This window comes from Peromyscus eremicus, chromosome 8b, assembly GCF_949786415.1.
Source record: "Peromyscus eremicus chromosome 8b, PerEre_H2_v1, whole genome shotgun sequence".
Classification (NCBI taxonomy): Eukaryota; Metazoa; Chordata; class Mammalia; order Rodentia; family Cricetidae; genus Peromyscus; species Peromyscus eremicus.
In genome coordinates this window covers 12,595,868-12,610,162 of record NC_081424.1, presented here as the reverse complement: position 1 = coordinate 12,610,162, position 14,295 = coordinate 12,595,868, and the positions used below count along the sequence as shown (strand labels likewise).

The 14,295-nt window shown below is 42.9% G+C and overlaps 1 protein-coding gene across 1 annotated transcript in view; it reads right to left on the bottom strand.

Annotated features, from left to right (window-relative positions):
- The window catches only part of Slc16a10 (solute carrier family 16 member 10), a 101,816-nt gene that overhangs the window by 13,791 nt on the left and 73,730 nt on the right, over positions 1-14,295 (bottom strand). Inside the window, exon 4 of the mRNA XM_059272522.1 lies at positions 349-492. Coding sequence (XP_059128505.1) covers positions 349-492 — 144 coding nt within the window. The remainder of the gene's footprint in view (positions 1-348; positions 493-14,295) is intronic.

The window sequence follows — 14,295 nt, the reverse complement described above, 5'->3', positions numbered from 1 at the left end:
AGAGTTCTGTAAACTACCCATCTTATGTGTATTATTAGACCACCACTTTTCTCAGTTTAGAACACTTTCACCACCCCAAAAAGAAACCATCACCTTTCCCCAATCCCCCACAACCACTAATTTACCTTCTCAATCATCTTCCTACTCTAGACATTTTAGGTCAATGGAAGCATTCAACAATGTGGCCTTTTGTAGCGACCTCAACTCTTGCTCCATTCTCTACTCCACACCAGACTAATCTTTATAAAACACTACTCATGTCAGCCCCTGGTGTAAAACCCTGCAACGGCCTGAGGGAGACTGAAGAATACAATTCACTCTGTTGGGGGAAGGAGAGTGTGAGAGTACCTGCAGGTAAACCTTCTTTATTCCGGGCACATAGTCTGCAATGCGGCCAAAGAGAAGGCGTCCAACTCCGGAAGTGATGCCGATGCACATAAAAAGCACCTCCTTGTTCTTCTCATCTTGGAATCTTTCCTTTACATGGTTCATCTGCAAGTCAAGAAAAAAAGACACCACACTGAATATGGGAGGGAAACCTCACAAGGTTTGAGACATGCACCATTAAACATCAAATGTGTTTCTTCTCTACACTGTTACCCCAACCCCCCTTCAAGATTAAAATTAAAGGATTTAAAAGCATCTCCCATGATAACTTTCTAGTAGGGCATATAAAGAAAATCTATCATAATTTAGCTTGCATAATTTAGCTTGTTTTCTGAGTGTGGTGGCACACAGCTGTAGTCCCAGCCCTCGAAGACTAGGTCAGGGTTGAGAATGCAGGGCCAGCCTGGGCTATGTGGTCCAGTTCAGGGCAGCCTGGATCATACAGCAAGACCTTGACTCAGAAAACCAAAATTTTTAAAAAATGAGTTATTCCTATAATTATTCTTTCAGTAAACAGATCAGCACACACTAACAATGAGCCACTCATCAAAAGAAGAACCGAGGCCTGGAATACTACCTGCCCCCTGGAAGATGACTAAAGGTCATCTTTGGAGTTCTATCTCTTTTGAGGGACCAGAACAAAATGGATGCCCTTGAAATAACTTCTGCCAGAGCTTCCTGAATGGAAGTGTAAGGTTCCTGTGTGGCATGCCAACAGACATAGATACACAAACAGTTTACAGTGGTCAAATCTCTTAGACCTCCAGATCCAAGTACTGGTCCTAACCTAGCAACCCCTGTGGCATACCAAAGCATCTGCCAAGCATGTGTGAGGCCCTAGGTTCAAGCACCCCTTAGAAGAATGACTCGCTTGCAGTTAGTGATCAGATACTAATGTTGGCCATCCTTTTCACAAGGGACCCTCTGAATGCTGGCTGTGCTGAAGGAGACGATGGGGGTAGAGGGAATAAAGGATCTTTGCCTCCACTTAAAGTCTAGTGAAAACAGTGTCTCCAGTGACCTCTGGGCCACAGATAGCCAGCAAGCATTGTTTGACTTTCTCACAACGACCCTAGCATCCAGTGGAGTTCTAGGAGACTACAAGCAAATTTTTTACCAAGCTCAACAGCCCAAATAATGAATGTGGGAGTGGGGAACTTTTCAGATGGCAGGTCCCTCCTTACGACTCTTCCACTGAACTTTCTTTTTTCTGCTTTCCATTTTTTTAACTCAGTTTTTATATCATCACATCTCTTTTTATTAAAAATTGGTCACTGGGGCTGGAGAGATGGCGCAGCAGTTAAGGGCACTTCCTGCTCTTCCAGAGGACTTGGGTTTGATTTCCAGCATCAACATGACAGTGTACTCTGTGTCTAACTTCACAGGTGAGTCACACCTTCTTCTGGCCTCTGTAGGCATGCATACAGTGCACAGACATACATGAAGGCAAAACACCCATACATATAACAATAATTACAATTTTTAATTAAAAATGGTAGTTTTTCTAACTTCTGTTTTCACACCACTTCAGAATAATCTTCCTAAATAGGAATTTAATCTCGCCAATCCTGCCTTCAAAAGTTGCTTGTTACTGCATTTTATACTCTGTCTGGTATTTAAAGCTCTCCATAATCTGGCACTAATCTAGCTTTGTATGTTTATTAACTACTGATCCTTGGCTCTGAAGTAGAAAATTCAAATGTCTACTGAGCCTGTAAAAAGCGAAGCAGACACATGTAGAGAAAAGACACACATTCCAGAGGACTGTCAGTACCCATATTGTTGATTCTCCCTTCCAGCCCTTTTATTTAAAAAAATAAAATAAAATTTAGAAGAAATATGAAATCTGGAACTTGTGCAGAAATGTTGGCACCTAACTTGAATTTAGAACCCCGTGTGATCCAATGCTACACAAGCCAAACAGAACATGGCTGTACACATGCCAGCTTTGATCTCAGTCTTAATCCCATCCAGCTCAGCAGGGAAGTTGTGTTCAATGTGGACTGTGAACGCTAAAATGCTCTCCCCTCCACTGGGCCCTCTTAGGCTTTGTAACTTCTTGCTATTGCTTAACACCGGCACTGGCACTTCCGTTTTGCACGGGTTCCTTTCCAGCCTTGTTAAATTCTCTGGGCGCTCTCTTCCATGTCAAACTACCCATTTGCCTATTTCAAAGGCACCTCAACGTCAACGCAGCTCATACTGAATTCGTCTGCCCCTTATGATTTGCCCTTCTGCATTTGGGTTAACAGTACCTTTGGCTCACCTACAGCAGTAAAAACCCAATAATCATCTTAGAATACTCCAGCTCCTCTCTTCAAATCAGATTGCCAGCAAATTGTAATGATTTTCTGGCTAAGTGACTCATACATATTTCCTTTGGCCTGTGTCCAGATTCTTGTCACTCCTTACCTGGACCACTAGAGCAAGCTTCTAACATACTTCTTGTTTGAGCCCCATACTCCTAAATCTCTAAATTCAAAAATTTGGCTCCCAGGGTTGGGGATTTAGCTCAGTAGGCCCCGGGTTTGGTCCTCAGCTCTGAAAAAAAAAATGTTTGCCAGACAGTGGTGGTGCACACCTTTAATCCCAGCACCCGGGAGGCAGAGGCAGGCGGATCTGTGTGAGTTTGAGGCCAGCCTGGTCTACAGAGTGAGATCCAGGAAAGGGGCAAAGCTACACAGAGAAACCCTGTCTTGAAAAGCAAAACAGAAACACAAACAAACAAAAAATTTGGCTCCCTTCTAGGCTCCCTTCCCCGTTAGGGTTCATCGCCCTTAGACGTCAAGTGCCAGCTCCTCATTGCCAATGACTTCTGCTTTGCTACTGTACCTCCTCTCCAGCTGCCCATTAGATACACCAAACTCGCACTGTAACGAGCCACTGAACACCAAAATATGACAAATATGAGGACAAACATGCAGAGAACCAGAAGACATAGGGGAAGGGAAGGTACGCAAAGTAGCCTGATACTGAGTGCCTGTTAAAACAATACTTCAGCTATACAGCTAAGTACTGATACTGCGTGCCTGTTAAAACAATACTTCAGCTATACAGCTAAGTACTGATTGTTTCCTTTTTATGTTTTCTTTTACTGTAACCAACAAGCTTTCCTAGTTTAAAGTACAAAGTGACTGGGGTTGTGTATCTTGAAGAAGTCACTGGTAGTGGCAAGCACATGACAACCACTGCTGAAGGGCCCAGGAACTCACATATAAAGCTGAAAGAGCTCATTCAGGAGGAAAGCGGCCAATGCAAGACAGACGTGCTATGGCGGGGTGCGTTAGAAAGCACCCAGTGGGTCTCCACCTTCTCCACCCATGGGGAGGAGCGACGCCAGGGCCTCAGTGTGGTAAGCAAGCGCTGTACCTGGCTACATGGCCCGCTGTTGCTATGGCTTTCAGAGACACCCTTTAATACCTGTAAGACTGAATTCACCGGTTATTCTTTTGATGGAACTAAGAACACTAGCCTAATAAATTTCTATCATTCTTTGAGTCGTGTATGTCCCCCCAATCTATTTTATAATCTTTATAAGAAATAATCAGGTGAAATATTTGAGGGTTTTTTTTTTTAAAGAGGCTAAGTGATGAGTGTGAATATGCTAGAAATACACAAAATACATTCATGATGATGTCATGATGAAACCCATTATTTCGTACAAGGAACATATACTAATAATTTTTAAATCAATCGGTAAAATTAAAATTATGCCTTAATCGGAAACTCAGTTCTTTAATAATAAAGGACACTACTACATCAAATTTGTGTCACTACCACTTAAGTAAAGCAAGAACATCGACTTCTAAAACTTCCTCTCTACATGCTCCACCAAACTTCAAAATAAAGTCTTTTTGGTGATTAGGTACTGAAGTGTCCGTGGATGCCAGGTCTCAGAGTCCTCCCTCACCAAGGCAGCAGTACCAGGGAGGTTTGTTCTTAGCCTCCAGCATGGCTGCTGTGGCTGTTGTCTGGCTTATGAATTTCTGTCGTCTCTCACCCTCTGGGTACCAGCATGTGCTGTTTAGCACGAAGCACGGCATGGGGCCAAACTGGTATTTCTAACACTCGTGTGGGCAGAGACTGGACACTGGGGCAAACACTTTCATATTTAACCTAACTCATTTTATTAAACAGAAAGCGTTTAATAATACTGGAGCCTAGTATTTACCCAGGGGATACTATTTTCAGATAATAATCTAAAAATTAGCTGTTTAAAATTAACTTAATTGGGAGCAAGAGGTACAAGTTCAAAGACAGAACAGATTTAATCTGTAACACCAATAGGTAAACCCTCTTCTTGAGAAGGGGTCTCACTATGTGGCACAGGCTGGTGTTTCAAATTTCCAATCCTGCTATACGTGGCTTGAAAAATAAAAAACCTTTGTTCTCCGTATGAATGTGTACAGGGGTGCACACATACCACAGCATATGTGTGGAGGTCAGAAGACAACTTTCAACCGTCAGTTCTCTCCTACCACCATGTGGGTTCCGGGGATGGAATTCAGGTCACCAGGCTTGGTGGCAAGTGCCTGCATCTGCTGAGTCCTCTCCTGGACCCCGCCCTGGGTTTTAGCTTTAGACTTTACCAGAATGCAGAAGCATCTTAGGGCAGAAACATATCTTTTATTGAGATCTCAAGTTTAAGCTGCAACTGAATACCTCTGGAAACATCTTGAACATCACCTGCTCATAAACATTATTCCATCATTCAAGCAACAACAGCTTTTGCTGACCACGGAGGCTGTTTTGCCAGTGTATGAAACTTACTGTTTGATATCCAGAGATAACCGAGAACTCACATCCTGGACTATGTGCTCATTCTATCCATGAGTCTACAGGACCAAGTACTTCAATTTTCCCTTCTTCTAACCACCTTCAACTTAACTAAATGATGGACTCATCTCAGATCAATGACATTGTTCTCATCAGACAGCTGAAGGCAAAATAGATCCCATTTTTTCTGAAGGGGTCAAGGGCAGCAGCCTATGGAAACCACTCATGTCACTGGAATAGCCTCTGCTCTGGCACCCTTCCCTAGACCTCTCCTGCAAGGGAGTCACAGTGTAAGACGGATGGGGACCAGGAGACTTCCGCTGAGAAAACATGGCACAGTGCTTTGACTCAGAGATTCAGTCAAGGACGAAGACTAAGTGGATAGCCATTGTCCACCCTAGTGGTGCTACAGTGAAATACAGCAGCTGCGCACACCTGCAAACATAAACGCCATGGGTCAAAAAGGTCCAAACAGCTTCCTCGTTCGTGTTAGTTAGCTATGGAACAAGACCATCAGCTACCACTGACCCTCCTTCACGCACACAAATGCACATTTAAGGGCTTAAATGCCTTTTGCCTCTAATCTTCCATGTAGTGATTATATAACATGTCACGCAAAGAATGTGATAAAAGAATTTTAGTGTATAAAATTTAGACTATCCATGTTGAAGAAGAAGGGAATGACCGGAGACCTTCAAGACAGAAAAAACAACTTGGACAGTGGACTGGAGGCAACAACTGACTGGCTCACTGTGAAGTGGGAGGTGAGGAAACACAAGAAAAGCTCAGTGTAGAACGGCAGGCTGCGAGAGTGAAAGAACTATCCTTGGAAAACACAACAAAAGGATAAAAACACAAACCCTCCAACTCTACCATCGACAGCTGCTGCCTCTCAATGTGCTGTCTGGAATGATAAAAAGACTTTGGTCACCTGTCACCTTCTGTCATGTTTGTGGCACTGTGATACCTTGGCCATCTATCTGCCCTTGCTCCTGAGATCTACACCATCAGACTGGAAAGACCGAGTAAGCATGTACACTAGCTTAATTTCCACAGTAAATTCTTTGCAGGGAGAGGACCCGCATGTGTAGTTTGTATGACATTAAAACTCGGCTAGCCGGGCGGTGGTGGCGCACGCCTTTAATCCCAGCACTCGGGAGGCAGAGCCAGGTGGATCTCTGTGAGTTCGAGGCCAGCCTGGGCTACCAAGTGAGCTCCAGGAAAGGCGCAAAGCTACACAGAGAAACCCTGTCTCGAGAAAAAAAAAAAAAAAAAAAAAACCTCGGCTAATAATGATTCTGGAATTCAAACTGACTTTGATTCCCCCTTTCCTAATAGGGATCCTACCTATTTCTTCTCACTGCTATCCACACCAGAGAGCAGCCACATGTGCCTGTCCCTGCTTCTCTGCATGTGGTTGAGAGTGATTTCTGAAAATATACTCATCCTGCTGGGCATGGTGGCATGTGCCCTCATCTCAGCACTCGGGAGACACTGAGGCATGAGAACTGCCTCCACCTCAAGGCCAGCTTTGGATATAGTCCTTGTATTAAAAACTTAGAATGAGGGACTGAAGAGATGGCTCAGGGGTTAAGAGCGTTTGTTGCTCTTGCAGAGGACCTGGGTTCAGTCCTCAGCACCCACATGGTGGCTCACGACCATCAGTAATGCCAGTCCCAGGGGATCTGACTCCCTTTTCTGACCTCTCAAGTACCAGGTATACAAGTGGTGCATAACATCTGTGCAAGAAAAACACTCATACACATAAAATAAGTGAATCTAACAAATAGATAAATAAATTTTAAACTAAAAAGAAATAACGTAAGTGTGTTTATCTCCATCCAAAATGTTAAAAAGCTATCCCAAAACTCTAGAAGACCATTCGATTTAAATGTATTTTCTTTTTAACTGAATTTTGCAGGGAGGGGAGGCAGGGTTCTACTATGTGGTCCAAGCCATCCTCAAACTCAATTCTTCTGCCTCCCAATTTCCATGATTATAGCTTGCACCACTTCTTTAACAGGCAAAGCCAAAGAGAGAGCCTGGCCCCTTTAAAAAATAAAATAAAACAAAACAAAATGTGCACCTTTGAAAGGGAGTAGAAAGCCTGCTAGAGTTGTTAATAGTTAATCTCAGAATTAGTCACAAAGCAAAACTTTACGCTACCTTTGACTTCAGAGCTGGATTATTAGAAATCTGGATGGAATATGCTTGGTGTTTCTTTTTACAAACCTGTTTTCTCTACCTCTGGCTTTGCTTTTTTAAAAAAGGAAAATTAAAAGGAAGTTTGGCAAGCCAAGTGGTTACAAAGGTGGAACTCAGTTAACTGCAGAAGTCTTTGATAAAATTAAGGCTTTTATACCAGAACACGGAACGAGAACATTACGGACAGAATAGAGCCACAGGTCTGATAAGTCAGAAAATGTCATTTTGGTCTGTTAAGTCAGATCAGCTACACTTTGAGATTAACACACAGATGTGTCGAGAGGGAAAACTCGCTCGCTAGCATGCATAAGGACTAACATCTTTAGGTTGTCCAGGAGGTGTTTTCAGAGTCACAGTTCCTACTGCCTCCTCAGCAGCTGGCTGGGATGCAAGCTGACCTTTGGCCTACCGGACTCTAGGAGGCATCACTGCTGATTCTGTTTGTTTTTTTTAAACAACCACTCTTTCCATTTCATTAAGATGGGTTTCCATGGTATTGATAATGACACAGCACCATTAAGGCAGGAAAAACAACTGGGGAAAAACAAACCCTTCTGGAATAAAGATTACTTAATAGCCACCAATGGGTAAAAAAAGAAGAGTTTGTTTTTCTTTTAAGTCTAATTTTGAAAATATTTTCTAACTAAAAATTCTTCTAAAAGCATTCACTATTTTTCCCCAATAGTCTTTAAAAAATAATTTCCTGTGGGTTAAAAAAGAATACACACACACACACACACACACACACACACACACACACTTACTTCTTGGACAGCATCACTTAGATAAGATCAAGATTTAGTAAAATGTCTGGTTGCATTACTAACGGGAACCACTTTGGATTTAGATGTTAGTTTGCCTTTAATTTAACTTAGTTTTGAGGGTATAGCTCATCGAGGACTACTTGCTTAGCATTCAAAATGCTCAAGGGTCCCTCCCCAGCGCCGCAGGCAATGATAAATGCCCTTGGATTTAAATCATCTTGAATTTTACAATTTTAAAGATTTCATCTTAAAATAGGAAATAGACTGGGATTTTTGAGTAATTTGGAATTGTTTACTCTGTCAAGATTTATGCTATGTATTTTGGAAGTTACAAAAACCAATGAATAAGAACTCTAGGCTGAGTATGGTCGCTCACACTATAGCCCTGTGCTCAAAGGCTGAGGCAGTGGGATGTGAAACAATAGCTCACCCCGGGTTATGCAGCAAGCCCATCTCAGTGGAAAACCTTGCACAATTTCTAGCTCTTTGTGAATACTGAAAGGTGTTTAATCTACTGATCTATAGAATATCATTGATCTCATCCAGCTCTGATTTTGATTCTAAAGTTTCTTTCTTGGGGCCCATTCTCAACGCATCAGATTCACACCACGGGATTCTCAGTTCCCAGCTAGTGTACACGAATACAATGGGGTGCGAATTAAGACAGCATTAATCTGTGAAAGAAGTGGCCTGCCTCTACGGTGAGTATCAAGATGGCAGCAATCTCAGCCACAGAGGACAGCCAGGCTATAAGGAGTACTCCAAGAACACGAAAAAGCTGCAAAGACCTTGTAGACAGGGATCTGGTGGTGATCCAGGCTCTCTGGGGGTGTCACATGTTTCCACATTCCACATTAAGAGGGGAGAGACTAAATGAATCAATAGTTCTGGGTTACGGAACCTTTAATCAGTAGCAGAATCACACCAATTTGGAAAAATAGTCCAAAGTGAACAAATGCAACAAAACTGGTCCGATGAGCTTAGATTTTAGAAGTTAAGATAGACTTTACCGTAAAATGGATAAAATCAGAACTCATCACCCAAGTCCCTAGGATTTAGAGCAACAATAACTTTACGTATTTGATGATCCTGGCAATGACATAAATAAGCTGGATTATCTTATAAATCCTTGAAATTAGTTCTCTCTCTCCTTGAACAACACAAGACTCGTAAATACTATTAGTTTATTAAAATATTACTTAGTTAAGGCTTTCCTGACTGAGAAAAATAAAGAAACAGGAAATCAGTTATCACTGGGTGAGCTGGTTGTTTTCCTTTTTTGTTGTTGTTGTTGTTGGTTTGGTTTGATTGGTTTGTTTGGGGTCTCACTATGTATCCAAGGCTGGCTTTGACTTTGTGATCCTCCTGCCTCAGCGTCCCAGGTGCTGAGACTACAGACATGTGCCATCATTAACTGCTTTCTAGGAAAGCATCTGGAATGCTAATTCTCCTCAGCTTCCCATCTCCCACTGCCCCGCTCTGGAAATTAGCATTTCCGTCTCCCATCTATGATTTGACTGCTCTAGAGACTTCATCTAGATGGATAGCCTTTGTCCTTTTGTGTCTGGCTTATTTCTCTGAGCATGACATCATCAAGCTTCATGTATGTTGCAGCATATAGCTAAACATTACCTTTTTTCTTTTTTACTTTTCTCTGATGTTAGAGGTTCAACGTTTTTATTTTTTTAACCTTGTATAGGGCCTGGGAGCGTAACTCATTTGGTAGAGTACTTGCCTGACCTGCTTGAGGCCCTGGGCTCCATTCCCAGCACTTGTAATCTCAACGCTTAGGATGCAGAGAGACAGGAAGGTTGGGTGTTGGAGGGCATCTCCTGCTACACAGTCACAGACCAGGTCGAGATACAGGAGACCTTGTCTCAACACTGACATGAAAAACGTGCATATGTGGAAAGGTGCTTCATTGGGAAGAGAAAGGGCCGAAGCAGGTCTAACCACGGCCTGGGTGCACCACAGGCTTGCTGTGAAGATGCACAGCTTAGGCAGTGTCTCAGGAAGAAGAGGGGGGACCAGGCACTGTGTGATTCTAATCCTGGGTTCAGAGAAGGCCTTGGGCTCAAGAGTGGAGAGAGGAGACACTGAAAAACACAGTCAGGCTTAAGGCATCCACAGCAAGCTAACAGTTCTCCTGAGAAAAGCTCGGAAGGACAAAGCCAGGGCTTGTGAAAAGCCCCAAAAGCAGCAGCTTTGGAAAGACAGGCATGTGCTCACACAAACAGAAAACAATCAGATTGGTCGGAGCCCTGGATTTATCCTGAAGCTATTACATTGAATACAAATTCAATCATTAATGCATATTAGCATTCTGTTATTAGGGGGGTGTGAGGTTTTTTTTAAAGATAATGGTTTACTATGTAACCTTGAACTCATGACCCCCATCTTAACCTCTTGAGTACTGGAATTTGCAGGTGTTTGCCAACACATCTGGCTATATGGCAACATTTATTTGTTTGTTTGTTTGTTTATTTTAGTTTTTCAAGACTGGGTTTCTCCATGTGACAAAGAAATGAGTTACCAAGTAAGTTCTGGTTTACAAAGTGAGTCCCTGAGTGTCCTGGCCTCTGCTTCCACCTCCAAGTGCTGCGATAACAGACATGCTCAACCACACCTGCTAACAGGTCTGCTTTAATCTATTTGTAAGTAATATGTTTTCTAGATTCCTTGTTTATTAATCATGCCTTCCCTTCCTACCAATTTCCTTTTCTGTGCATTATTTTATTTTCCAAAATACTATTTTTTGTTTGTTTGCTTATTTGGTTTTCAAGACAGAGTTTCTTTGTATAACAGCCCTCGATGTCCTAGAACTCACTTTGTAGACCAGGCTGATCTCGAACTCACAGAGATCCACCTGCCTCTGCCTCCCAAGTGCTGGGATTAAAGGCGTGCACCACCGCGCCCAGCCGAAATACTCTTGAAAAATCCCAAGCCTACCTTGTGTCCTAAGTGTTTTGTGAACATGTAACTTCACCACTAATGAATCACAGTGGCCAGAGGAGTAGACTCTTCCTCCTCCCACGTAGGAGAGTGCTGGCGAATACTGCCTGTGTCATTAAACTAAAAAAAAAAATGTGCAAAGTGGCACTAACCTGAAAAGTCAAACTGCGGCAGAGGTTGAGAGCTGAAGGGAAATAAATACAAGGTTAGAAAAGCAAAGAAGGCACAGGCAGCAGGGAAAACTGCAGGAACAGAGCAAGAGGCCGTCCATGTAGCGACCAACGAGACATGAGCAAGCCAGTGTTTTTAGAGAGAAAAACGGAGAAAAACACAATGACTGGATCCTGGAGCTAGTGTAGGTAAGATTTTGAAATGTCAACATTCAGGTTTTTAATATAATACACCAGAAAAAAATTAAGTTGGATAAAAGGTTTTGACTATTGGCTGGCTTTAAAGACAGACGACAGACATTCTATGTCCTAGGCTTTCCAAGTCCTCCAAATACTAATGCCACACACAGATGTGCTTGCTGTCACCTCAAGAGATGTCTCTGAGCAACACTAAAGCTACCTCCATTAGAGACGCCGCATCCATTCACGCTCAAATCCCCACACCCGGAATGCTCACGGCACACGGCAGGCACTCTGTGTTTGTCCAACGCATGAGTGCTTGAATCTGTTTAACCAAATCGTGATTAAAAACAAGTCACAGGCCCTGAAGACAAATGACACTGAGAATGGAAACCCACTCTAAGCCTGTTTAGAAACCGGTTCTTGTGTAGAACAGAACTTGGCAACCTGTGAGCACAGGGAAACGTCTCTGTGCCTCACCACCAGTGAGAGAAGCAGGGGTAGCGGAGTCAGGAAGTGGATGCACAGCCAGGCATGGCGGCACACAACTTTAATCCCAGTAGTTGGAGGGAGGCATGGGGATCTCAGAGTTGGAGGCTAGCCTCGGCTACACAGGACAGTTGCAGGACAGTCAGGAATTCATGGAGAAACTCTGCCTCAAAAAGCAAAACAAAAGAAGAGAGTGAGTGAGAGAGAGAGAGAGAGAGAGAGAGAGAGAGAGAGAGAGAGAGAGAGAGAGAGGCAGAAGGGAAGAAAAAGAAAGAAGAGAAAAAAGAAAGAATCGGAGAACGAGAAGCTGCAATTCAATCGTTCCTGGTTTGCAGTGACTGTTAGCAAGAGGGCTCAGTGGTTAAAAAGGCTTGCACCATGACCAGAGTTTGGTCCCCAGAACCCACAGTGGAAAGAGTAAAGCCAACTCCCAGTTGTCCTTTGGCCTGCACATGCATGTTGAGAGTGTGCAACACACGCACACCATGATGAACGAACAACTGAAATAGAAGGTCCCACTGTGAGCCTGTGTTCTCTAGAAAGATCTATCACACAGCAACCTGAGTTCTGAATATATCCAGGAGAGAAGAAGGCGGCAACTGTTACTGGCAACACTGAAGAACTGGACCCTCTGACTGTGCTGACCGGGGCAGGATGAATGTAAATGTCACTCCTGATAACCCCATTTCCACACCATGAACATTTACATTTCCGGCTATAAAAAGGTTCTATTTTACCCCATAGATTTAAAAAAAAAAAATCACACTTGGATCCATTGCTTTTATGAGACTTTTGGCAAGTAGTTTAGCTTTCTGTCCCTCTGTTCCCTTTCCTGCCTTACACAGCAGCAGCAGCAGCAGCAGCAGCGTACAGTGACGTGGCCTGTACAATGCCCTGTCACTCCCATATCACTGTTAGGTATTTCTGACAAGCATTTAAATATTTCATTTAAATGCCACACACTTCGGAATACCTAGCTTAATTCTTGGCTTGCACCAGCGTGGCAACCCGGAGCACATCCCTAACCAACCCAATGCTCCTCTGGCCCAGTGCAGGCCCTGAAGCTGTGCACACATTTCAACAGGGTGGAAACCAAATGTTAATAAAAACAGGGGCTTAAAAAGGAAATGTGGAAAAACAGTATCAATCAATGTTCCGTTTGTTTAAAGAGACCATTGGCTTAAAGCAGATCTTTGCATGGCTCTGAGAACAGACATGCAGAATTAACTCAATTGTGCTCTGAAGCCTAGATGCTGCAGCTGTTCTTGCCATGTTTTGCCAAGAATCCCTTCAACTGACGTGGCTGCACATAGCTGGATTGCATAACTGTCCATGTTTCAAATTTACGCCTCCAAATTGAGCTCTTTTCCAGTGTGTTATGAGAGAATGTAAAGTTCCTGCTCAAGTGAGCTGCCAAGGAGGGCAGGATAGAACGGAACAATGGGAAATAGACAGCTGAGGTTAACAGCGTTTAAACTTTCTGTGGGTGTCAAAGATTCACCTCGGCTCAGATCCAGAGGAAGGCTCTTTTCCTTCCTGTTCTGTACTCCTTAAGCATTAGCGGTTGCTGATTGCAAGAGACTCTCAAAAAATCTGTCCTGTAACGTGGGAGATAAGGTTAAACTGGTGTAAACGTGTTCTCAGTTTAAGAAGCCTTAGCCTCCTGGTAAATCAGGCAAAAGCCAGTCACCAGGCAGAGCCTTACAAAGGAGGGGTGCTTCAAATTAAGATTCCTATCCCTACTCATCCTGTAGCATAACAATTGATTTTCAGTTTATGCAAAAAATTATGAAAGGACCCTTACCTTAAAAGCACAATTTAGGTTCATAAAACTTGAATAAATGTTGAACTAATGGAAGGATTTGAGAGATGAGCATATATCTACACTACAGTTGAACTCTGTTATTATCCATAAGGATGTCACCTTTTACCAAATGAGGCCTGATATATTTAAATGCAAACAAAGAAAATAAAAACCCTGGTAAATCAATCAGCAAGAGAAATACCAGTTATTTTCCCAGCTAACTCTACACTAATTATAGTAACATACCTAGCCTAAATTTGATTAACAAGTCACTGTTGTAAAAAAAAAATTGTAAAAAAGTAAATGGCCTCAGTTTAGAGTCACATACATTTATCCAAGGCCATTTCCTTCAGCAAAGGGCCCTACAGAATTAGTGTAGAGTTAGCCGGGAAAATAACTAAAAAATCTAGGGGTTAGGAATAAGGTCTCATGGGTCCTCTGATTGTTGTCCCTCTAGAACAAGAGCTGGTTCCCCCTTCAGGGTCCTCTCTCTAGTGGCAGACCATGCCCGAGCACTAGGACAGTTGACCATTGCCACTGTTCTGATCTGAGTGAGCAGGAATCTGCA